This window comes from Patella vulgata, chromosome 8 (genome assembly GCF_932274485.2).
Source record: "Patella vulgata chromosome 8, xgPatVulg1.2, whole genome shotgun sequence".
Classification (NCBI taxonomy): domain Eukaryota; kingdom Metazoa; phylum Mollusca; class Gastropoda; family Patellidae; genus Patella; species Patella vulgata.
In genome coordinates this window covers 41968891-41996109 of record NC_065886.2, presented here as the reverse complement: position 1 = coordinate 41996109, position 27219 = coordinate 41968891, and the positions used below count along the sequence as shown (strand labels likewise).

The window sequence follows — 27219 nt, the reverse complement described above, 5'->3', positions numbered from 1 at the left end:
GAGTTTTAAAATAAACAATTTACAGAGGAAGTGTTGTCTGTGGTTCCTGTGAAATACGGAATATACTGTCTGTTTGTGGTATATTTAAGATAAATGCTATTAAAGTGTGTCTGCTCCTGAGATATGAAAATATGAATAATATTACATTCAGTATGTTGTTATTCAACAGTAGAGAGAGCTTTATGAAAACATCAAATGAAATAACAATAACCATGTTATCATGTAAGAATTTAAGATTCTGAAACAAAAAACAAATCTGTTGAGATAATTGAAAACGTAAGGCATTTGGCTTTGGCACTTTACTAATGATCAGGGCCAGTGCCAGTCATTTTTTTGCACCATAGGCAAAGCCAACAACTGAGGTATGTGCATGAGGAACAGCCTAACGATAGCACTGATTCTGTTCATGATTCAGATCATTGGTTAAGAAATCAATGCGAAGGCAAGTATAGTAGCCTATAATATGGTTCGTTTTAGTATTCTACAGGAAATATTAATGTCATTTCCACTGAAAATCGAAGAAAAGCCCACTTATTTCAAAATGAATTGTCCTTCCAAAAGATCGAGCAGTATGATCTCCAAAACTGTTGATTAAGGTTATGTCACATAAATAGTTGCCTGAACAAGAATAAAGGGTTCTAAAGATCTTCCACACCAAATTTGTTCACTGCAATCAATAAACATCTGGAATTTCTCCTTTAAAGAAAAATAACTTAAAAAATAAAAAGCACTTTTTCTTTGTTCTCAGAAGATTTTTAAAATTTTGAAATATGGCTATGTATTTATGAAGACCCTGAATAATGAGGAATTAAATTGTTATGGCCTCAGACCGAAATATTGTGAACTTGGTACCTGGTCAAGCTGATATTTTATGCTCTGTTGACCATTTAAAGGTCTAATTATTGACATTTATGATAGAACATGCCACCATTGATTAACTAGTGCATGTATGTCATTGGCGCTTTATGTTTCTACTATTGTCAGGAAATCGGGCAAACATGGCACCACCTAGAAGAAGAATAAACTATTTGGATATTACTCTATGAAATAATTGTTAATAGAGTCTCTCTAATGTACTTCTATAATACTTGTATTTATGGATAGAATTTTGAGTTAATAGCAAATGATAATTCATTTCCTTATTCATAGAAAAATCATAAAGAATATACTTTATCCTCTATCTTTTATAATTAAGACATCCTGGTTAAATTACTCATTAGTTTCTGTCAGGTATTATTACAACAGTTGGACCAATATGTTTTTAGGTAAGAGTACTTTTCATTGTCTATGGTCTTAATCTACTATCCTAAACAGATATTTCAGCCAAATTTTATCTTATTTTAGCTCTAGTAATGGATTTTATTCTTGTTTTTATCAAAATCAAGTGCTTTTCATTATGTATGGTCTTAATCTATTATTCTTAACAGATTAATTGTGTATGGTAATTATAAACTATCCTTCACAAGTAACTGGCCCAATCTTTTCTTGTTTTACCACTAAAAATGACTTTAGTTTTGGAGTTTAAAATGATCATGGTTTACATTGTTCTGTAGTTAATCTAGACTGTGTATTAACTACACTGTATATTGGTTTTGTTGTGTATTATAAGTGTAATTTATTCATAATCAGTTTCTAACCTTACAGCTAAGTCAGTGTGTATAAAGTTTGTGTATTAAAAGTGTTATTACACATAACCAGTGTATATTACACATCACGACTCAGGAAATATCCTGGAACTACTTAGTATTTAACATTTCCTGCTATTTTTAAAAGCATTCAACAGATTTATTTTGTATAGGCATACAATAAACATTAATTCTGAAAGGATAACATCATTTAGAGCCACTTTCCTGATATGAAAACTATAGAGATTTATTTTTAGGTTTAATTTTATGCCTGATTTATAATACTGAGAATCAGAGTGTTTTATGACTGTTGCAAAGACCATAGAATTGTTTTGTTTTTAAAAAATAATGTGTTAAGGTTCTTCTACTATTATTAGTGTTTGACGTCCGATTCTACCTAAGGTGATACTGCAGACAAGGTGTCTTATTATTTTTATTATCTGAGTGCATGCACAGGGGTCTTTACTGTGGGAGCAAACTGGAGTATTCCACAAGGTTGAGAAGGTGCCCCTGTCTCCAAGCCACATTATGCTCACATCAGGGATTGAAACTCCCAACATCAAGCCAGATGGTAACCAACCAGTTTGATTTTGAACCACGACACTGTAGGCCACCTCCTGTGTTTAAGCTTACTTAGTGGACATCATATATTAGTAGATCTTGTGTGTGTATTACTAATAGTTCACAGCAGGGTGCATATTGAGGATGTAGAAAGGGTTAATTGTGTATTGTCCTCCTGACAGCTTGATGTCAGATTAACTTACAAACCAATTAGCTTTAGATTCCTGTAAATATCTTTCAATGCCACATTGAAAAATTTATGAGTCTTCACCTGTAAAGCATGTCTTTGGAAATTATCTGCAGTTGATCATGGTTTTGAACTAATCAAAGTTTTATGAAAAATTCTATGGCACCAACTGACTAAAATACAAATTGATTGACAGACATGACAAAGGGTGGATTCTATTGAACAAAGCTGGTGGTCTTTTTGTTGGTTAGACAAAGATTCTGTTGGTTGTCTTTTGTTAATGAAGGGAATAGTAATGAAGGAGAAACCTAAGTACACAGTAAGTAAAGGGTGAGTTAAATGAGTTCTGGGTGTTGATAAATTGCTACATTAACACCCGTGTAGTGTGTTACCATAATATGATTATTATCAGAATGAGAAGTATGTGTATTGGTCAGTAATGTAAATAGAGGGTTTCTAAGTGTTTTTAATTCATCTTCTTATCTCGCTGACACTAAAATGTTTGGTCTGTCAATATACTTCAATGTTTCAACACAAGTCACACGGCCAATTTTACACAAACTACTTTTGCTTTGAACCGACTGTTTCCTAGTGAAAAGACTTGTCATGATTTCCTGTCGAGTTTTCTCAGAAACTGATCAGCTTAGAACATTTCCAACTCTCGCAGGAACCATTCATAGATACATGAAATAGAATCCGTACTTGAGATTTCAACTTCTAAAGACTAATCAGAAAGTGAATGTATATCATTCGATCAAAGTAAGTTTTATTTTTTCTTGGTAATAATCTTTGTATTCTGGCATCATTGAGAAATACTTTTGTCAATTTTTTTTGCGAGTTGTGTCATAAAAGTCTATCCCTTTGATCAATAAAGGGCTGGTAGGTTCACCAATTTTCTTGTTCATGTTATGCATCATAGATCTGAGGACTAACATGTTGATGTGAATTATTTTCATATTTTTATATTATTTTCATGAAATCATTTGATTTTTTATTGTCATTTATACTTCACGATTGAACAAGTTTGAAACAGGAAAATCTTAATCAATTTAATATCTTAAATTACGGAAATATTGTCTGAATTTTTAGAATCATATTTATTAACATTTTGTAATTTTATATCCGAGTTTGAAAATAAGTTAAAAGTCCATGGATTAGTTATAGGAAGAAATCATATATCAACCAATCATAGAAATCAGGAAACAGATCAACTATGAAAACTTCCACTGTTCTACAATTAATAAAGGAAGAAGTATGGTGCTTAAAGATGTTGCTATATTTAATGATCACCAGGGTCAATTAAGGAAATGTTGAAGTTTTTTTTAAGTTAAAGAGACTTAAGTTTTATTTTATCATTAAGTCAGACAATAAAATGGTGATGACACTTGAAAAGATTTTCTGAGAGATTAAGAATTAATTAAAGAACAATGACACCTAGTTAGCTGTGAAAGGTGTTTTATTTATCTTTTCGTACAAGAAGCAGTTGTAAGGAGATTATAAATTTAATATGGCACATTGTAAAAAAAAAAACTTTTGACACTTAAGGTTAGCAAGATGTAAGTTAATAGACATAACATAAAATACAAAGGTACAATGGATGGTTAATTATGCGAACTTCCTAAAATAAATAACTCTACTTTAACCACAGGAGAAATTCATATTTTAACTTTTAATTATCCCTTCTTTTTTGTGAAAGATTCTGTATTTCAAAAAGTTTATGAGTTGCTTTCCAGGTAGTCATTGCCCTTGGATACCTTTTACAAAGTTCCTTACTCTATTTAATAGCTGTGTGTGATGGGTGTCTTGCATGAGACGGGATAATTATGTTTACTCCTTCTAGAACATATGATACGATGTCTTTTATATAACTATCAATTTTTAAATTGCTTAGGGATAGCACAGTTTGTATTATATTGAAATAACTGATGTATCAAATTGATTTTCTTGTGAAACAAATATTTGACCTGTTGATTAATTATTTTACAAAATAAATTGTTTGATGTTTGTTTAATCAGAAGCTGGTACAAAAATATTTGTCTGTTTGTCTACACACACTTATTTAAAAGATTAAGATGCCAAGATAATGTTTGTGGAAGTCATTAATCTGTTGAAGCAACAATTGTTGGACCTGTTGGTGTCTTGTCAGGAGGTGGTGAAAGATTTACAGCAGACGGACTAAAAGGCCAGCCATTGGTTAAGAGTCTGGGGTAATAAACTCCCAATAATAATAATTAACAGAAAGGTTAATCTTATTGTTTTCCCTTTGAATTGACAACCATAAAACTTTCTAGGATGTGTCATTGTTTTTGGTGTCAATGTTTTTCAACATGGCAGCCTTCCTCCCTTCATTAAACAGATTAGCCCTGATTGGAGAGCTGTTGACATTTTAATCTATTGGACATTTAAATATTGAAAATGTCACTGATCAAGTTATTCAGTGTTGCCATTGTCTTAAGAAGGACTTGTACTACAGGGGGAACAGTTGCTCATTTTATAGAGTGTTCAAGGAATTTTATTATCAGTTTTGGAATTTATCTTAGGAAGTGACAGCCTTTTCTGTAAGTTTAACAGTTTTGAGATTATTCAACAAATACTCCTCGATCTGGATCAATTTGTGGTACTTGATAATTGTAATATGCTTTTTAAAAAGTGTAAGTGTGATTGCATGGAATAAATGGGAGTGCTAAAGGCATGTGAACTGTCGTTAGGACACCTCCTGAGAACATGCATCCAGGAACTGAGATTTTTAGGTTTGTAGCTTGAGCTACATCATAAGAAAAATGCTGACGATGCCATGCCATCCTTGAAATGTATTAATTAACACTGAAGTCATATTGTTAATTGGTTGCTTTTAACATGCTTATTTTGCAATGTTATGATATATTAGTGTACAAATAGTCATGATAGATAATGATTACTATATCATATATATTTAATCACTAATTATTTTTATTTAGCTTTTCTAGCGCAAAACTATACATTAACCGCACACACATTAATGACTATTAATATTGTACACTGAATAGTTTACGCCTGATATCACAAAAATAAAAACCTCTAATTATAGGAGTTATTGATTTTAAGATAATTTTTGACTTGCTCTGGTTAGATAATCAATGTTCTGATCGGTGTGATGATTGAAATCATGTGTATGATGTTCATACATTAAATCTATTTCTTTGACTTCTCTTCAAATCATTTAAATTAACATATCTTTACCTATGCCCTTTAATTAAGAATTCATCACTTCATAGCTATAATAAATGTCATGACGGAGGTAGGGTATGTTTATTCATTTAAGCAGTTCAACATAGATGTCAAGTAGGAGGGAGTGTATGTGTATTATTTTAGAACATCTCATGCCACTTCTCATTTGTGGGGTTCATATCACTATAAATTTAGCACTTGTCTGCCAAAAAGCAAAAATGAGATTTCATTTTAGATTGTACTTTTATATTGATCTATTTACACTGGCCTATAGTTAGATTTCTGTTATGGCAATGGTATATAAAATTCTGAAATTTGAAATTCACTTCCAATATTAAACTTTTCGGAGAATCAAAATATGAATTGTTAATGTTCAATGAAATTGACTCAATTATAACTTTTGCATGACAACTGCAAGATTCATATTTTATTTTGGTCATGAATAGATAAAACTATGATAAATGTATTATCAAAGGGTCTATTTTGTATCCGTTGATTTATAGAACGAGGTTGATTTGAGGAGGGTTTGACATCAATAGGTCTCATTGTCAGAAGTTAAATAGTTTCATTCTTTCCTGTACAATTGTCGGTTTCCTCTCTCTTATGAATAAAATCTAACACATACTTTAGACATTCACTACCTCTAAGCCCCCCATTTTCATTCATATTCAGGAAATCTCTGATATGTACTGTACTGAAATACCTCTTTTTATCTGCATTAGTTTGAGGGATGAATCATGTAGGAATAACTTTATATTAAATAATACTGTCGTAAGTTATTTAAATTTAAGTTTTGGGTTTCTTTCTTCATAATATTTTATGGGTAAAATTGAAGTTTGAACACATTTTTCCAATCTTTATAATAGTAAGTTTTTTTCTTTGTCATATTCTACTGGTAAAGTTTGAAACACATTTTTCCAATTTTAAAAATATTAAGTTCTTTATAAATATTATTATGTTTTTGTAACAATAACTAACTTTATTTGTATAAGATTGTCAGTTGGCTGGCTTTTAAATTGAAAAGCATACAAAATATTTTTATTATAAAATGCCTCCCTTTGCTTCTATCATGTTAAGAATTGTCATTGTGTAAGCAAGTCATTTTATAGGATTTTATTTTTTAATATAATGTTAACAGCCTTCTCTAAAATATGTCCAAATATTTCTGTAAGTGTTTGAACTCAGCTGGGCATGACACTGTGTTAGTAGGCATTCAAGGTATGAAACTACACACCATAAGAAAATTAACACTATATTGAAACTAACAGTACATGTGTTAAAGGGGCGCAGGGGGTACAACAAGGGACTTGATCAACACTTGGCTTAGTATTTCACACTGACGTATATCAGTAAAACTTGTCCCTTCTTGCTATCATAAACTACTCATTGACTTTACGACTATCTGAACTAACTGATCCTTTTCTACCAATATGGTTAATTACCCCTATCTCTATAATAATAATTAGTGCTAATTAATCAAACACAGGGTGGTCTGATTAAAGTGGTCTTTCATGTATCCTTAAAATAAGAGAAGCTATTATAAAAAGTATTATTTTAAAGTCCAGTCTAGGTATACATTTAAAAGAACCTATATATGGAATAATAATTACTGGCTTATTAACATTCAATGTTTAGATGGTACTCCTGTCTTTATCAAGCAGGACATTCTGGCATGGTTTCCCCTTGTGAGTGGTGCAGGACGGAGGGCCTGACAAGGACAGCTGTCTAGTCATTCAGATGGGATGAAAAACGGATGTCTTGTGTTCACATTGGCATGCACGTAAAAAGATCCCTTGGCAGTTGGAATTCGATATAAGAGGAGGTCGTAGTGCCGCTCTTCGGGCAAAATTTCCCTCATAGCACACTGCATGGCTCCCGTCTTCATTAACACACATAGCAGAACAGTAGGACGTTAAACCCCATTTCCTTTCATTTCATTTCACTTTATCAAGCAATCATTGAAATTGTTGGATACTGATAAACCAGTAATTGTTATTCCATATATATGGTAGTATTTTAGTGTGTTACTGTTCAAATGCCAGTGAAAGAAACAAAATAATCATTTCATATTTGAATATAACACATCCTGTACAATTGAAACTTTGTTAAATGTAATATTTCAAATACGTATTCAACATTCCATAATAATATAAGTAGAATTATTTTTGAAATTTTGATGTTATACACAGGGTCGCTATTGTATTTTAAAGCCAGATATGTAGGCTAATGCATATATCTCATTTGCATGGCAAAAGGTTGTATTTTGAAAATTAGATTTGAAATGAAATGATTATTATCATATACATATTTTAAACAAACATGAATATTACACATTCAGATTTTAATCATAAATGACGAACAAAGTACTCTACTAATGTCAGTACGGCTGAATATTTTCCATACAAATTGCGCATCACAATATTTAAAAAGGCAATGAATCCAGGTCATGATGTTAAACTTGTGTAGACACAGTTGTATTTTAATTGGTATAATATATATGTAAGGATACACAAGAAGTTATAGATACTAGGTAATTTGTCTACCTCCCAGGATCGGAGAACCTACCAATTACTTACTATCTAATCTTGAAGTTGGTAGTTATCTATAAAGTCTTAATACTAACTGATAAAACTTGCACACAGTGACCCCATGTTAGTTTCTTAATATGGGGCTTCAGTTTCACAAAATCTTATGTAAAGCAGTTATTTTTTATCAACATTTTAAAAAAAATCTTTGTTGGACTGTTTTTTTTTATCAATAATTTTTTTTATAAACTTTTAAAATGAATGGTTGGATAATAAGATAACCTGTATTGCATTTTTAATCTTGCTAAAAGTTGCATATACTATTTAATATCTTACTAGTTCAGGATACCATAAGTATATATGACATAGATATGAACTTGGGCAACTTAACTCTTTTCAGTGTGAAATGAAATGGGATTTGTTGTCCTACTTTTCCACACTGACTGGGCTAATGAAGATGGTCTTTTCAGTATATCATAGTTATTTTATAAAGCATAAGAAACGCTCTTATAGATTTAGTTGTATAAACTGTATGATAATTAGTCGGTTAAAGAAGTGCATGAATTAATATTAGCCCTTGACTTGTTCAGAATCTCTACTACTTATTACCAGTCTATCTCATCTGAATTAAATATCATTTAAGTCAACCAGACTCTTATGTTTAGGTAGATTAATATAATGTAGAAATCAACAATTCTGATTTCTCTCACTTTTGAGACATTAATCTGCAGAATTTTTTAGTGTCGGTTTTTGATCCAGGTCATGAATTGTATTGACAACCGTAAACAGTTTTGATCCTGAATGAAATTTGAATATGATTTGGTTTACAAAAAGGTTTTATATTGTCATCAGATGATAGAATTCCCATCCACTAAATATCACCAAAATATTCTTTTGTAGATTGTTCAATATTTTTATTCCCCTTGTATCAATGAAGTATTATGTAGTAACTTCTTTGATGGTCGCCATTACAATGGTTGATCTGTTGATTGTTACCAGTCAAATATTTTATTGTTTTTGACCATATGGTTAAAGTTACCAATTTAACTGATTTCAGTGTACATTGTCTTATCTTCCTGTCTTCATTATGGCATGGAATCAAGCCTTAACAACTTGTGCTTGAAATTTTAATTCAAGTTTTATTACTGCAACCCCCTTTTGCAGTAAGGTGAGTGGTCAGGCTTTGATACATTAATTGGCTATTGTGTCATTTCCACCAATCAGATCTAGTGTTATTAATCTCTTTTGTCTATGTTGCAGGTCCTTGAGGCAACAACTGAGGGCGGACATTAGTGGCAGATGTCATTAACCAAAAAGCAGACGACATTAAAACTTCACAGTGGACAGAGGTCTGGTCAAGAGGAGATGATAAGTGGATAAAGTGGAAGTAGATAAGAAGACAACTTGATGAAAAGTTTTCAGAAGTGCTGTGCTTAAGTCTGTTCAATTTAATGGATATTTCAAAGTTCTGAGGAAAATTGTGCAAAAAAAATCTTGGAAATTTATTATGATTTATATTTATGTTTAATATGATTGGAGTGTTGAAAAAATTCAAAATGGCAATGAGAACTGTATTTACACTTTCGTTCCTGCTGGGAATTGCTTCTGCACAATTTCACCTTACGTATGATTTCCAGGAAGAGCAAATAGTTGGAACTTATGTAGGTAATATCGCTCGAGATGCAAAAATTTACGTAAATTTTACTGCTGAGGAATTCAATAGTTTGACGTATGCAGCTTTTGAACAAGACGATGCAAATAAATTTGCTATTAATAAAACAACGAGTACAATCCGCTCTGCTGAAGTATTAGATCGTGAAGTAATTTGCGGACAAATTCCAAAATGTGAACTGCAACTTGATGTAGGTGTCTATCTTACTCGCAATAAAGTCACCGATTTGAAGAGAATCCTCCGTGTTCTGATCGTTCTTAAGGATATCAACGACAACAACCCTATCTTTCCAGAAGCTGATGTCACTTTATATGTAGCCGAATCCATAGCAATACAACAAGAAATTTTAACAAGCGGCGCAAAGGATGCTGATGTGGGACTTAACGGAATACAAACTTATGAGATAGTTCCTGCAGAAGGTATGTTTTCGCTCAATGTGATGAATAATCCTGATGGAACAGCTGATCTGGGTCTTGTTGTCAAACATGCCTTGGATAGAGAAACCAAAAATTCATTCAACATTGTGTTAATTGCCAAAGATGGAGGAACTCCTCAAAAATCAGGAAATGTCACGATTCAGATTCACGTCACAGATGTTAATGACAATAAACCTCAGTTTATCAGTAATAGTTTTGAAGAAACTGTTTTGGAAAGTGCTCCACTTAATGTTCCGATTCTCCAGGTTTTGGCCATCGATCCTGATTCTGGGTCCAATAGTAAGCTGACATACTCTTTCAGTGCTCGAACATCGGACAGGATTAGAAGTTTTATGGCTATTGACGCATCTTCTGGAGCTATTTATCCCATACAACCTTTTGATTATGAAGTTGAAAAATCTTTTGAATTTTATGTTCAAGTCAATGACAATGGATCACCTTCAAAATTTGATCAGGCGTCTGTTACAATTAATATCGAAGACGTGAATGACAATGCTCCAACAGTAAATATTAATTTACCGCCAAGTGGAACAATGCTTTCAGAAGATACAGATATTGGAACTTTTATAGCTACTGTTTCTGTTTCGGATAATGATGGTGGCGCCAATGGGGCCATATCTTGTGAAATTCCAGACCAACATTTCCAGCTGGACAAATTTTCGGAAATTTCTTATATTTATAAAATTTTATTGAGAGAAGCGCTGGATTTTGAAAAAGCACACAATCATGTGGTCAATGTCACATGTCATGATCAAGGTCGACCAGTGAGAACAAGCTTCTCGAGTTTTGAATTATCTGTTACGGATGTCAATGATAACGCACCAATTTTCACTCAACCAGAATACAGAGTCACCTTCATGGAAAACAACAAAATAAACGACATTGTATTTAGAATAACGGCTACTGACAAGGATAGTGATCTAAATTCAAAGTTGTCTTATGAAAAACGCGATGATTTTGACATGTTATTTTCTATTGAATCAGACACAGGTGTGATCAGAGCCAATGAAGTTTTCAATCGTGAAGTAATTGATAATGTAAAGTTTAAAATTGTCGCTCGGGACTTTGGTTCACCTGTGAGGAGTTCGACCGTTGCCGTCATGGTTATCATTGGTGATCAAAATGATCACTCTCCTTTCTTCAATCAGCCTCATTTTAATTTACAAATATTGGAAAATCAGCCAATAGGAACAGTTGTTGGTAAATTAAATGTAACCGATTTAGATGATGAAGCAAATTCAAAATTGCTGTTCGTTTTCACTGATAGAAATTCGCGTGTGGAGGACTATTTTCGAATTGAACCTAGTACCGGTATTGTTAAGACGAGAAGGGTGCTTGACCGTGAAGTTGAATATAAATTTGATTTTTCTGTGACAGTAACCGATACAGGGAATGTTGATTTTAATGATAACGCGGGAGTTACTATTTTTGTATTGGATGATAATGACAATAATCCAATTATTAGTTTTCCTAACGCCATTAACAATACCATATATATTCCTTATACAAGAACAGCTGGAAGTGTAGCTGCCCAAATCCAAGCAACGGATTTGGATACAGATAGAAATGGGGAGTTAGTTTACAGCATTCAGACAGGCAATGACAAAAATATCTTTGTTATGAACAAGCGGACTGGTCAAATAGTTATTAAAAACATGATGCGACTCGAAGATTCCAAGGAATACCCATTAGAGATCATTGTTCGTGACAAAGGTGATGAACCCAAGACAACATATTCTGAGTTGAACATCGTTGTTACTATTGGTAATGGTAGTCTGGCAACATTTCAGAGTCAACGAGAGGCTAAACAAGGAGAAGATAACTCTGCTATTGTTATAACAATTGTTGTGGTTACATTGGTTTTGGCACTGACCATCCTTTGCATCATTGTTATCATTTATAAAATCGACAAAAATAGAAAGAAGACTGCTGCTGATAAAGCTCATGCTTTGGCAAGCGTGAGATATGATAGTCCTGCATCTGAAAGTACATTTTCTACCTCAGAGGGTAATGATGATGCTGATAAACAGTTAAAACCAGAAAGATTACATACGTTAGAGAGTGTGTCGTCTGATGGCAGTTCCTCCATGCAGTCTTTACCATTTCCTTCAATAGAACAACGACTCTTAAAGGTAAGTAATTATTTTATGACATCTCTAGGTTAGATTTTGTTTTACCATAGTGCATTATCCTACATGTATGAGAGATATCACCCTTTTCCTCAGAAGATTGAGAAATGTACCTGGTTAATATCAGGCCCGTAACTAGGGGGGTGCAGGGGGTATGAAGCCCCCCGACCCCCCCTGCAGAAAGTTGCCCCCCACACCCCTCTGTGAAAACATTGTCAACCATAAAGAAAATAGATCTACATTGTCCATCAATTTTACAGCATCCTTGAGAACACTTCCCGCGCCCCCCTCGTTGCTCTGAGCTAGTTACGGTCCTGGTTACTATATTAAGATGTAAAAGTTAAATCTGAGGACTATCTATCTGGTATTAATTGTTAACTTATAACAAGAATTTGAACTTTTTAACCTTGTCAAAGAAAGTCTGATTTTGAGTAATAATGGGCTACAGTCAAAAAGGATATATTGACAAGATTCTGATTAAGTTGACAGAGGGTACAGATCTGTGTGAAACTCAACTGTTGTAACATCCAGGAGTTGTGAATAGTACCATGTTATTTACAACAGTCTTTATTGTTTGTAAAAGTGATAACAAAATGAAGAAGGTGTTGTGTTAAATATTAATGGCTATACCATCATATAACTCATCACCTCTCTTCACTGTTTATTTCTGTTAGAAATACAAAACATGGCTAGATAAAAACATTTGGCATAATATGGGTATAGTGGAAAGATCTTAAAGAAAAGTTGTTCAAACAGAATTAATGCTGATTATTTTGATAAGCGAGGCTAAATTTAGATTATTTTTAGGCCTTTTGGCTTAAAATTAGTTTTCATTTATTATACATTTTTTGCTTATCCAACAAGATGGATGAATGGAAAAACAAACCTAGAACTATATTTTCACGTTTCTGGTGAAAAATGATCTTTGCCCAGGAAAGAACTAGCCGTCTGTTCGTTCAGGTCTGAGGGTCGATGTTGTTGATAGCTGATAACATATAAATATAATTTGAACAAGTTTATTGAAATCTAATACAAATAGGTATTATGTTAATCTTACAAATAAATCCATTCACGAAATTTTATCGTGAGATAAATTCGTCCATTTTTATAAGCATGGGAAAAGTTCTACATCTGCCAGATAAAGAAGCATTCTATTTAATTTAAATCTAGTTTCTTTAATTAATGTGGGTGTACCAGTTACACTGAATAGAAGGTCTTCCAAATTAGACGACTTGCTTTCAAATAACATATGTTGACGCTGGATTCATATTTCATATAATTTAATTCAATAGGAGACGTCAGAAATGTGTAATTGTAAAGAAACGTGTATATTTTGCATTCATAGTTTATTTAAAAATCTTCTTTTTTGTTCCTTGTTTTTCGTCTAATCAGCCATGTTTTAAATCCATTAACACAGTTACAAATACAACATGTCTGCTGTCGAGGGTGTGAGAGGGTAGTACGCACGTTCGGATCATTTTATTTGACCGTTACTTCAATTCCCCTTGTGTACAAATTAATCCTTTTAACGTACAACAATTATTGTACTAACAAACTATTTGTCGAGACGTGTCAGGTTTTGTTGCGTTAACTTTTCATAATTGGGCTTCAAACTCGAAGGAACATGCCTAACCCTCATGTCTAAATAACTACGGCGTGCGTTAAAAGTGTGTTCTGTTGCCGTTACAGTCACAAAAGATGACAAAAGTTGCATTTAATGTTTGCTTGTTCTGAGATTCCGTACATAAAGCCTGTGGTCAGAGAGTTAACAGATTACCATGGTGATATTATGTCAACGTCACATGATCTTTCCACTAGATCTTCAACTTTGAAAATCAGGAAGCGTTAAAGCTGGGTAAATGAGCGGGCAAACTAGATCAGTTTAAACGTGTGAAGTATTTTAATTCTCGCTACGTTTTAACAGGCCGCTGGTCTCGTCAATACCCTGACGTATGTTTGTTGTGTAATTACCTCTATTGGTCAATCGGCCCAATGTGTAAAAGCCGACAGATTAAGAGATTTACTCAGATTAACAAGTGAATGTATCAAAGTGGTCAATTGTTAATTAAATAGATGCATCTTTTCCTTAATCAAATTCTGATGACATAAGAGATTATTAGCTAAACAGCCTTTATTTGGGTTCTCATAGGATAAAAGTTAAGGGGAATTAGCATGGTTTTAACCAAAAATAAAGTACCATGCATAATTTCCTATTAAGGCCAAATTAATTAAATATTTACTTCTTAAGAGCCTCAACAAAACCTCACATTAGTGTGGCCTAAATTTGATCTTTTATCCAAAACAAAAGTCATTAATATTTTATTTTGATTGAAATCTATAACATAAACTTAACAAAGACAGCTTCACATGTCAATTTCCTCATTTATTCCTTATTGTTTTAAAAAAATTTCAAAAGTTTTGCATCAGCTTTGATGTAACTGAGTTCATTTGTTGTGGCATCAGTCTATGTACACAATAATTAAATATTTATTACCCTAGTGAAATCTTGATTGACAGTTTTGTTATTTTTGTTATCTTTGTTTAATCAGTTGTTATTATTGATTAAAATATCTAATTGATGACTTTATATTTTGCAGAGCTCTGGAAAAAATGGGTCAACCCAGTCTTTAAAAGGAAGAACAACCCCAACCCATCACGTTGAACCAGTACAAAACCCTTACGACAGTCCCAACATTCATATGTGGCTTGAAAATCAGGTATGACAATTTAATTTTAACAGGTTTAATTACATGAATTAACTCTTAACAGGTAACATACATGAGACAGTGTATGCTTTATTCTTTCAGAATGCCATATTTGGAGATACCTGAGGTAGTTGTTTTGGGAGTAAGGGGTTGTTTGTTCACAAGTAGTTCTGTAGTCCATTATATAAAGTTTGGCACTCAATTTTATATTGATCTTTATATTTTTCAGACTTTAACAAAAATTCCAGAAGATTCCTCCAGTCAACTTTCCGGAGGAACCGATCGAGACAGTGGGCGTGGCACTAGTGAAGAAGACAGTAAGATATACCATAGTGATCCAGGTTTGTACTTTAACATATTATAATTTTCAAATAAAATTTAAACTGAAAAAAAATGGCCATAATAGGGTTGTCCAGGTCTGTACTATAAAATAGTTTGAATTCCATAATTTGGTTTGGATGATAATATAGTTTGGGAATAAAATTGATATCCAAATATATCAGCCTTAGTTTCAAATAATGTAAAAATAATACCGGTAGACTATAAGTATACTATGTGAACAAACATCCCCTTAAGGGTTATAGACTAAAGGTTACATGCCATATCATTTGTATTCTTAGGCGAAAAATAAAAAATCAATTTTGACAAGATTTTCATAACATTATAAAAAGAGTCTATAGAAAGAAAGAAATAATTGAACACCTGCAGACCTATATGGGTCATATTTCGAGTATGTACCTTGTGTGCTGTGCGAGTATTATTGAAATAAAATGCTGTACCCTAAAGCTAGTGGTGAAACTATGGTTTGGCTTGTTCCACGTATGATTGAGTCATTATAGCTATTCATAAAGGTACAATTCCAAGCCCCATAGGATATATAGCCACCATTAAAATTACTATTATCAATTAAGCTAACTGTGAAATTGTTACACGATTAAAATAATAGTGGATTTGTCACTTAGACAAAAGAAAGTAAAGTAGGTGATAAGCTTTGCTTGGGTTTTATCACCTGGAGCAAGTCTTCTTCAAGTTAGCGAGAAAATTTCATCATTATGGGGTATTCAATATAAATACCCTTATGATCCAATATTGTATAATGGCAATAATAGACCACCCCCCTCCCACAATCCACAGGCAAAACTAAAGTAGTTGAAAAAGTGTGAATTACCACTCAAAAAAATACCTGCTTATGTCATGAATTGCTTGCTGTTAATAAGCTGAAGGGCAAATTTTTAAAAGAAAAGATTTAGATAAATAAAGCCATGTCATGTTAGCTTTGGTTGATTGGTTTTCGTTATAAACGGTTAGCCCTGTAAATGTCTCGAGTATCTTTATTATCTCATCCCCCGTAAACCTGTCATAATGATAATCTCTATATTTACATACTTGATTACATTAAGTCATCACAAGTGTTTTACTTGGGTGAAATAACGAGGTGATTAATTAACGATATCCAAACAAATAGTTAATTGCTGAAGTTTAATGTCTTCTCGTCATCCAGTTCACTCACACCCTCCCCCCCCCCCCCTCCATGAAATAAAATATTATTTTCTATTTATTCTTATGTGTTATGTATGCATCTACCTGTTGAAATATAATTAGCTTTCAAAAAATACTAATCAGTTAATGTTGCAAGACCATGCCTCCCATTTCAAATATAAATTCGTGGTTTACAATTCTTTGTTATTCATAAGAATTCAAAACTTCAGTGCACCATTTTACCAATTTGTTATAGAAATCTTCCTATAGAAATATATTTAAAGTAAAGAAAGATTGTACATACATGTTGCACTCTCACTTTCACACATGCAATGGCAATTCAAAATTTATTTGTTATTTTTATGAGTTCAAAACTTGAATGCACCGTTTTACCGAATTATCTGTTTGTATTTGCAGTAGGTATACATCTTGCCATTGAAATGTATTTAGCATAAAAAAGGATTGAAATAAATCATCTATAATGCACACATCGTGAGCTTATATCTCTAATTTCATAAACATTTACCTGCACCAACAGTATTCATTTCAAAATATTCGACATGAAATTACATAACTGTTTGGTTGAAGTACTCGGAATAGCACAGTCTGAGGTTCAGTTGGTTTACTGAGAAAAAGGTGTTTTCTTTGATGATTAAGATATCTAAATACTTCCTGAAAAGTTTGTAATACAACGGTAGTCATTGACTATTAGAAGTTTTAGTCATTTAATAAATATATTTTTGTGGGGTTAATTAATATTTAGACATACATAACTTCCTGCTTTAATATAGTGTTTTGTCAGATAAACTATAACATTTTTGTTGTAAAATTCACGACAAGGCTGTTTTCTTGCTGCGGGGCTATCTATGTTATTACCTTGTATTACATGATGAATATGTCGCAGAGCGTAATAAATTGACACACAATATGCTAACAACACGAGGAGTTGTTTTGCATACTGCCCGGGGTCATTGTCAAATACCATTAAAATAAAGCTAATGAGATCTTCAACATATGCTACGGTTGAATAAGTTTCAAGTACTTGTTACCTAGAAATTGATTCAGAAGGCTATTAAAATTATGTAACATGGCTATTGTCAAGGAGCCGATGATGATAAGTGAAATAGCCTGAGACTATAGAATTAGCTTGAAGCTATTTCATTATAATATTGATATTTTAGTAAGACAATATGGTTACCCAGTACCAATACCATGTCCGCAATGACAGGTACATAATTCTATACAATACATATAGACATGAGACCACCCCTTGAGAAACATTCACGCTCCCTTTAAATAAACATTAAAAGCATTGGGGTGAATAAATATGTAATATTTTAAGGTACATTTTAATTCTCACTTGAAGTGGACTTTTAATGGCTACATTCTGATGTACACATTTCTAATAATAGAAATATGAGAATTTTATCTGATACCCCAAGGCCGAAAATATTTTGTTATCAAAAACACGAGAATTATAATTTGAAAATGTAAGAAATAAAATTCTTAATACAAAAAGTCTTTTTGTAAATTAAAATAATCCAATTTTTAAACTGTTATTTTCTCAAACCATATCTTAATTCCAAATCCTATTACGCACAAAAAAATCTGATATAAATGCTTTATCCTATTATTTTAAAAACCCAGACATGTGACCTTACTTCATATTTGATCCAATAAATAATAGAAAACTTTAATTTAGCGTAAACCAAAAACCGTATCCAATATTCCAATAGGACAAAAATAATAAGATGGGTGGCTTTGTTTCTTGATTCCTCTCAAAAACATGTGAAATCATTTGAAATAAAATCCCAACTGATGAAATTTTCCATGCGAAAAAAGATTGATTCCTCAGGATTTAAATGGAATCTGTCTGAGTAATAAGAGAAACAGTGTGATTGATGGAGACAAAACTTTCGTTAGTTTGCAACTTTCTCTGATTTAATGCTGTTTGATATCGAAAAACAATGGAACACGAAATGGAAAAACTCTTCGGTTTGATTAGTGATGGATACAGTTGATCAGTTTTCTATAGTGGAAACCACCTTTCAATATTGGCTACTTCGTGGCAGTAACGTGCGGAAATAAATTGGTTTTCTGTCGTCTCTCATTTCATATCCTATCCCCACTGAACTGTAAAACAAGATCGTAAAATGAATATACAAGAAAATGATAGTATCACCGTCCCGCCAATTGAATTGTCAAAGTTTTAGTAGACGAGATATTGTCTTTATGATTCATGTCTGCAATATTGATTCCGCGACAACTTGATAAAAGGTCCGGTTAATTTGTTAAGATGAGACGTCTTATGAAGGTTTCCTTAAGGAATTCCTGCTTTACGGCTTTTCAAATGAGCAGCAACGACTTGTTGGTTTAGTGCTGTCCAATTCGGAAATGGCAATATTCCCTATTCACTTGTTAATGTCTAAAGTTATTGAATTTCACCATGACTTAAAGACATAGTGTTGCCAAGTTAAATTAAACGTGGAAAAACATCCCTTCGGCTGCCTTATCTCATCTATTCTCAAGTAATATCGTCACACTTTTTCTGGGTTGTGTCTTTATGTCTTTGGATTTTTCCAAATTCCTCTTCTGAATGTGACAATATTGACTAACAAACTGTTTTTTTCTCTGTTTTCAGATGAGCCGAAAATTTTTATGTCTCCTCAGAACAACGGCAGTAAAAGAGTTCGTTTTTCGGATAACAAGAAGAGCCAGTCGCCCATTCCAGTGTCAGTACCAAGAACTCCAGTTTACTTACATAACGAGCATAATCCTCATCCAAGGGACACTGTATCTAGAAATATCGCTAATAGTTTTAGAAACTCCAAAAACTCTGTGAATGGTTACGAACCTAAATCCCACCCCAATCATCACCGTGGGAGAAATGCGTATCCTCCCAGTTCTTATAGTGACAATTATAATAACAGTATATCAGAGTCTGTCAATGAGGACAACTGCTCGACGACGACGTCTGGGAGTTACACAATAGACAATGCATATGCATTATGTGATGATATAAACAATTTGTTCTTTAAAGATACTGGTCCTGGAACCACAGTAGTATAATCGTGTCCCGTGATGGTGATTTTAAGACTTTAATATTTTTGCTTGTGATAAAAACTAATACTAGAAACTGCTGAAGGTGATCATATATACATATATATATAGAACAAAACGGAGGAATTGTGCTGATGAAAAAATGGAAGTTTATTTGTATCGTTACGCTTTGTGTCTGTATTTAGCGAAGATAAAGATATTGATAAATCACAACAGAGATGTTTAGTTAAAAAAAACCCAGTGTATAGAATTCACCGCAACGAACACAAAGAATACTGACATATTGCATAATCCAAATTTTAAAATATCACTGACAATTAGTAATGCCTATATCTTAAGGCCAGCTATAAATATAGAACTTAGTATTAATTAATGCTTCACATAAATCAGCATCGAATGAATGAATGAATATACATCTGTCTATGGTAATTACTTTGTAACAAAATAGTTTCTTTAATTAAAAAATACACTTTTTAATTTCATTTTGAGTGTAACTAAATACTTTTTCTTGACAGACAATGCGAGTACCATTTAGCATGTGCAAAAGAAGATGGTCTTGAATAGATGTTTGTTGGAGTAATGGTTCTATGTCACACTTTTCCCATTCTTTAAGGCTTATTTTAAATATGCATTTATTTCTATTACGACTTTGATTATCAGTTCAATTAAGAATTTGTTTACGACAGAGTTCTGAAATGATGAAATTTGTTTGACATTTTTGAAATGATGAAATTTGTTTATGACAGGAGTTCTGAATGATGAAATTTGTTTATGACAGGAGTTCTGAAATGATGAAATTTGTTTAAGACAGAGTGAATTATATTAAATAGGATTGAATGTTCAGTATGATTGAAATGTATGAGATGTGCAATAGAGTAATTAAAGCGATGCTTGTGTCATTGTCTCATTTTGTTGTTAATAACAATTATAATAATCATTAAATTAATTAATAAAATAATATAAATGGACAATGAACATTTAATAGTGCTATAAAATTGTATATAATAAATATATGTATAATGATTGATTAAATTATTGTTAATTATATTGTATATAAAATAAAACATACTTAGAATACAACAATATAATACAAATATACATATTCTTTTTATTTGGGTAGGAATGTAATGTCCTACTTTTCTGCTTCAACCGAGATAATGAAGACTGGCATAAACCATGTAGTGTGCTACCAGTGAAATTTCGCCTAGACAGCGATTGAATTCCAAGGTTTCTTTTACATGTTCATCAACGTCACCACATTGTTGACCAAACCTTGCTCTTTTGTGCCATCCAAACAACTCCAGTGACCTATCTCTGCCAAAACCAGAATCCAACCCAGGACCTCCAGATTATCAAGCCAACGCCTTACTCAGTGAGCCACTCTGGCTCCCCTTTTATTTTGGGGGGCGGGTGTGTGTGTGTGTGTGTGTGTGTGTGTGATCAAGTGGTCTTATGTGCGCCTTGAGTCAAATGGTGTGGTTTCAGTCCCAAGTTTTCCCCCACTGCTACAGACCTGTACCTGCAAGTGAATTGTTGAAATGAAAAATAGTACCATATGTTAGTCAGGTATTTTATTTTATTCAATGATATACATTACAAAAGTTAGATTCATTAACAAGAGCTTTTTCTGAACAGGTTCCCAAAGTACAATTTGGAGTTAAGTCATCAAAAGAATCATCCCCAGACACTACTCTCATTGATTAATAGGTGCCCGAATCCGGGGCTATAATAACATCTTGTTACCTAAAAGTTCCCCATTTCTGCCAATGGAAGCTTGCAAAGAATATATAGGGGGGAATCCCTCAATATTAATAATATATGGATCCATAGTGCAGTCACCCTAGCATTTCAGGAAGGGTCCAGCAAATTGAACAATATCAATTACTTCTGAGGTAACAGCACAATTTTCTGCAAAGTAGCAAAAAATAAGTTTTACTGATTGTATGATTAACATTCAGCTAATCATTCTTACCCCATGGGAACTGTGCGGGAGTTTTGATTGTAAGAATCTGGGTCTTTAGGCTGTGACTTATTTTTGTGAGCCGTCTTGTCTTCAAGTCAGCATGTAATGAAAGGTCTCACACCTCTCCTCAATGATCTACTTGTAACTAGACCCGAGGGTCGCACCTTTGATCCACCCAGGCATCAAACAGCGGTTGTAATCAAGATGCCCCCCCCCCCCAGCTTGCCACAAACCACCCAACACAAACCTTGTCCTCCATACTAATAACCACACCAAATTATCTTTTGATGAATTCTTAAAGCCCCAGCATGCTAGAATAAAGGTTAAATATAGATCATGGACCAAACACTACACAAAGTACTTCTTTTAAAAAAAAAAATTCTAGTCCAAAAAGTATTTAAATCAATCAAATTTAACGTAAGTTCTAGCCTTTTAAAGTTTACATTCTATTTAACAGTAGGTCAATAAACAAATTGATAAAAAAGGGACATTTTAATGTTTACACTGATACATTTTAATATTATCACTCGTAACATCTTCCCTTCAACCTGAGGCAAATCTTGATAATCGACAAGATAAAGAGAAAAATGGAAATTTGTAAATAATGTGTATCACTTTCACAAGCTATTACCCGTCTTTGTGATTGTCTGTCATGGTTATCAAGTGGTCTTTCTTCTTCAACAAACCCCCTGTCAACAAGTCTCATTATCTAGCAGTCAGCAACAGTTAGCATGGAATTACATCATTTCCTTGACTTCTGCTGTATTAAAATCTCATTCTAATCATCACCGGACAGACGGAACTTTTAATTAATGGCGATATAATTTGGCTATCATTTAGCTGGGTTTACCTCCACGTGGTTTTCGTGCCATTGTTCCGAGGTTTGACCAAGAACTGTAGATTAATCATATCAATGTCAAAGACTCTGGAACAATCTACACTAGCAGATGGCTCGATGAAATCATCATCATTACCATCATTATTATCATGTACACACTAATAGCCAGTTGACTAACCTGATGAAATGCTCCTGTCCTTCAAGAAACAATTATTTTCTTAAAGTTATTTAACTGGTCTTCTATTGGTCTTGAATATGGCACATGTCACTGCCTAAACCCAATGAAAACACTATTTAAGGGAGATGACAACTAGTTTATGCCCACAAAGTAAGTTGTCACTTTAATTAAATTGAATTTAATTTCTTAAATCTATAGAGTGAAAAGGTCCTTACTTTTAATTGCAACTACTGTAAATCTTATTGCCTACTAAAGAACTTCAAAACTCTAACACAATACCCAAAAGAACCCATAAACTCTATCAAAACTACGCCCAAAAAGAACACATGAACTCGATCAAACTCGACTCAAAAGAACACAATAAACTCTATCGAAACTTAAAAAACAAAACAAAAACAAACAACCTAAACTATATCAAAATTTCACCCAAAACAGTACCTGAACTCCCATCAAAACTTCATCCAAATGACTCTGAAATCCAAATCATATTTTCTATTGAAAACATCAGCCTTTAGCTATCTATATATAAAATCAATCTGAATCTGATTTGTGTTCAAAGGTAGATAATTCATTTCAGTCTATATATAGACAAACCACCAGATAAAACTGATCAAAATCGAATATCCTGGGACATGTAGTTTGCATAGTATTGGTCTATCATTCCAATACTATGGTCTATCATTCAACCTCGTGGGTTTTCTCTAGGTCCTCCGGTTTTCTCCCACTGCTAAAGACCTCTACCGAAAGCGTATTAGGTAAATAAAATTAAACCATATGTTAGTCCCGAAATGACTTAGTTTGTGTCGAGTGGACGTTAAACCCCATTTCTCTCTCTCTCTCTCTCTCTCTCTCTGATCTGTCATTACTGTCCTGGCGCTTTGAACCCAGAGGTCGGGTGTTCGATCCCTGCATTGGCCGAGAAAGTTCATCCAAATTTTCCGTCGTGGTTTCCCCTTGTCAGTGATGCAGGACGGAGGGCCTGACAAGGACAGCTGTCTAGTCGTTCGGATGGGACGAAAAACCGAGGTCCCTTGTACATATTGACGTGCACGTAAAAGATCCCTTGGCAGTTGGAATTCGATATAAGTGTAGGCCGTAGCGCCGCTGCCCGGGCAAAATTTTCCTCATAGCACACTGTATGGCGTATGCCCGTCTTCATTAGCCCAGTTTAGGAGCAGAACAGTAGGACGTTAAACCCCATTTCATTTCATTTCATTTCATTTGCTTTGAACCCAGGCTTGTGGTAGGTGTGGGTGAACACAGATTCGGGTGCCTAGATTTGTGTAGGTTTTCTCCCGAATATCACCAGGCTCCGATTAAGCTGAAAATAATGGTTTCCAATTTAATATGAACGTAGTTTGAATGTGGGAAGTGGTGAGGGGAAGGGGAACAGTAATAAGATCATAATAAGGTTTAAAAGACATAACGTGCGGGTGAACTGGAAAAATGAAATGAAATGGGACTTAACGTTCTACTGGTTTGCACCGCCTGGGCTATTTAAGAGGGCATACGCCATACAGTGTGCAATGAGGGAAATTTGTACGGCTTATTTCGAATTCCAACTGCCTTTGACGTCCACGCCAATGTGTACATGGGATCACGGTTTTGCGATCCATCCAAAAAATAAACGTTGCCCCTTGCCAGGCACCCCCATCCTGCACCACTGACACGGGGGACTACGCAAGAAAATTCTAATGAACTTTCTCAGCCAGCACCGGAATCTTATTCACTGAGGTTCCGTGGCTCCCGGGTGAACTGGAGATACCAAATAAATAAATACCTTTTCTTGTGCACGTCACCCATAATTGATTACAGCTAAATAGAAGGGCAGTTTGTAAGGGCAAAGACAGCAAAAGTTTAAAAAGAAAGACGTTCGTTGTTCTTTTTTGGTTGAAAGAAAAAAAAAAACACTCGAAAAAGTTTAACACCTACACGTGAGATTATGATGTGGACTGTTACATGAAAAACAAAACTGTCAATGTAACTGATAGTTTTTACTCCATTTTATACAAATCGTCACAAACACAAAACACAGTTTTAACATCGAGATATGAAATACTGAACAAATTATACCATGTGGGTGTGCTTGTATTTTTTAAAAGAAAAAGTATGTTTTTCTAGTGTGTTTGATAATACAAGAAAGGTGTTGTATTTCAACTTTTTTATCTGTTTTCTTCTCCCAATTTTGTTTTTATTACATAAAAGTAAAAAGATTTATTTGAATCATTGGCGTGTTAAATATTGAATATCACCTTCTGATCTAATATAAATATTGTGCAATGGTGGTAGACATCTGTAGGAAGATAGCGAGAAATACATTTAGAAAGGTAATCTTGGCATCATATAGTTTTAGAATTAACAATTCTTTAGCATAATTTTTTGTTAATTAGAAAATAGTATATATAGAATTGTAGCCTACATCATAAAAGGGAATAAATTTTAGTCTTAAGTTTAAAGTAATTATTCAATGAATATAAAATGTATTCTCCGTCGTATATACGAAGAATGGTATTAAATCAAGAAGAATAACTCTTCCCGTACTATGAAATCAATCAGCCATAAGTCTGGTGTTCAATTGACCACTGTATTGATCCCCATCAACCGGCCATCTACGGTGGACTCACATATTACAGGGATATATATTCAATTTTTACTACGCATTCAACATTAAAGTGGTCCGTTTTGTCAATTTTGTCAATTTTGAATTTGCTTAAATATTCAAGGAAATTTTATATCAATCATAATTGAATAACGATTATTAATAATATATTTATGTAATACGAGAAGTGATTATTTTTATATAAATTGTAGTTACCTCCCTTTATCATATTTCTCGATTACATACTGTCAATCATCCGATTATTATAGCCTACCAAGAACTCATTGCGAGAGAGAGAGAGAGAGAGAGATGGGCTTTAACGTCCAATCGACGCAAACTAGGTCATTTCGGGACTAACATGTGATTTAATTTTATTTCAATAATTCGCTTGCGCGTAGGGGTCTTTAGCAGTAGGAGGAAACCGGAGGACCCGGATAAAACCCACGAGGTTGGACAGGCGACATTGCGAGTGAGAGACACAGAGAGAGACGGGCAAATAGGGTTTAACATCCACTAGACATAAACTAGGTCATTTCGGGACTAACATATGGTTCAATTTTATTTCAATAATTCGCTTGTGCGTAGGGGTCTTTAGCTGTGGGAGGAAACCGGGAAATACCGGGAAATCGACACCACGCCGGTGTTGAATCAATGACAGACCTTATGATACAACGTGCACGCGCTAACCACTTGGCCATCCAACCCCACAACTCATTGCCAATTGATTTTAGACTTATGCGATCTATAGACAAGAAGTCTCTTTTTACTTTTGAATAGCTACAATATAATTCATATTTAGTAACTGTATAACACGTAACATTTCAAAGGGGGTCGCATGCACGTGTGCTTACTAATACTGACAACTAACAGTGCCTATTAATGTCGTTTAAGAACATCAGATTTTTCTGAACGTTCTTGTAGGCCAACCTTGGAATTGGTGTGCCGGTAGACCTACGAACTTATAGATTTTACTTGAATTAATAGGCTACAGCAATGCAAGTTATGCAACATCGCTTCCTATATAAAACTTTCCAGATGATTTAGGAATAGAGAGAATTTATAAACTATGGTTTTCGGGACGCCAATAGGACTTCACGAGTTCACGTCAAATCGTGTTTGCCATTAAAATGTTTAAAATACGTTTTTCTATATTTACCAGATATGTTTACGTTAACTCATTGTTTATGCTTCTATAAAATTTTAAAAGTTGTAGGCCTATTCAGTTGTAATATAGTTTTCAGACTTTACCCAATAGGTTAGTCTTCTGGAATCCCAGTCCACCCACCTCCTCATTTAACAAAAATACGGCATATGTACCGCTTCTCATTAGAGAAGGTCATATATCTAACACACTTTTGTTGTAGTTCAGTATTTGGACCCTGATCTGTAGTTCCATTTGAAGCAGATAGGGAGTTCAAGCAGTAGATGATCTGCCAAAATTCCCAAAGGAATCACCTACTTTAGACCAACTTTCTCTTTCCATGTGGTCAGTAGGCTACTCCATTTCCTTTGATATTTAAGCCACGTTAATGCTATATGATTCTCGGACTCTGGTCTTTAAGACTAAATCTGGTGTAATCTTAGATATCATCAACACGAAATCTTCTGGGAAATCAGAACGTAATCCCCACTTTCAATGGGACTTGATCCTCCCCTCTTGATGCTCCATCATTATTGAACACCTGCCTTCTTATTATCATCCTATTTTAATATTTCTGTAACCAATGATACTTGTTCCATCCCCCACCCACTGTGTGTGACCAGTCAAGATTACGACACAATTCGGTGATTTAATGCATGGTTGTTTAATAATTAAAACAAATCATTTGTGTAATTATTTAATTAGTTAATATTCTAAGTTAGATTTGTCAATTATTGCTACAGGAATTGAATGCGTTTCGGTGTTTTCATAATTGTGCATGGAAGGTTATTTTTGAGTCAGTCGGGAGTTGGTGTCCGAGTGCTTGTACATTCCGAGTTGGGTTGCCTGCCTAATCTTGGGCTTTTGTCCAGTTTCAACCCTCTGTTAAAGACCGTACACGCAAATGAACTAT

General features: G+C 33.7%; 1 protein-coding gene and 1 long non-coding RNA gene across 3 annotated transcripts in view; both read left to right on the top strand.

Moving 5' to 3' along the window:
* LOC126830819 (protocadherin-9) overlaps positions 1-19800 on the top strand; it is a 57192-nt gene extending 37392 nt beyond the window's left edge. For both annotated transcript variants that reach the window (XM_056102762.1, XM_050561238.2), the window contains exons 2-5: positions 9366-12346; positions 14941-15060; positions 15278-15389; positions 19169-19800. In XM_056102762.1, coding sequence (XP_055958737.1) covers positions 9626-12346; positions 14941-15060; positions 15278-15389; positions 19169-19596 — 3381 coding nt within the window. In that variant the 5' untranslated portion in view covers positions 9366-9625 and the 3' untranslated portion in view covers positions 19597-19800. The remainder of the gene's footprint in view (positions 1-9365; positions 12347-14940; positions 15061-15277; positions 15390-19168) is intronic.
* A 4993-nt stretch (positions 19801-24793) lies between these two features.
* The window catches only part of LOC126830820 (uncharacterized), a 61389-nt gene continuing 58963 nt past the window's right edge, over positions 24794-27219 (top strand). Inside the window, exon 1 of the long non-coding RNA XR_007683990.2 lies at positions 24794-24893. This is a non-coding gene — a long non-coding RNA (uncharacterized LOC126830820). The remainder of the gene's footprint in view (positions 24894-27219) is intronic.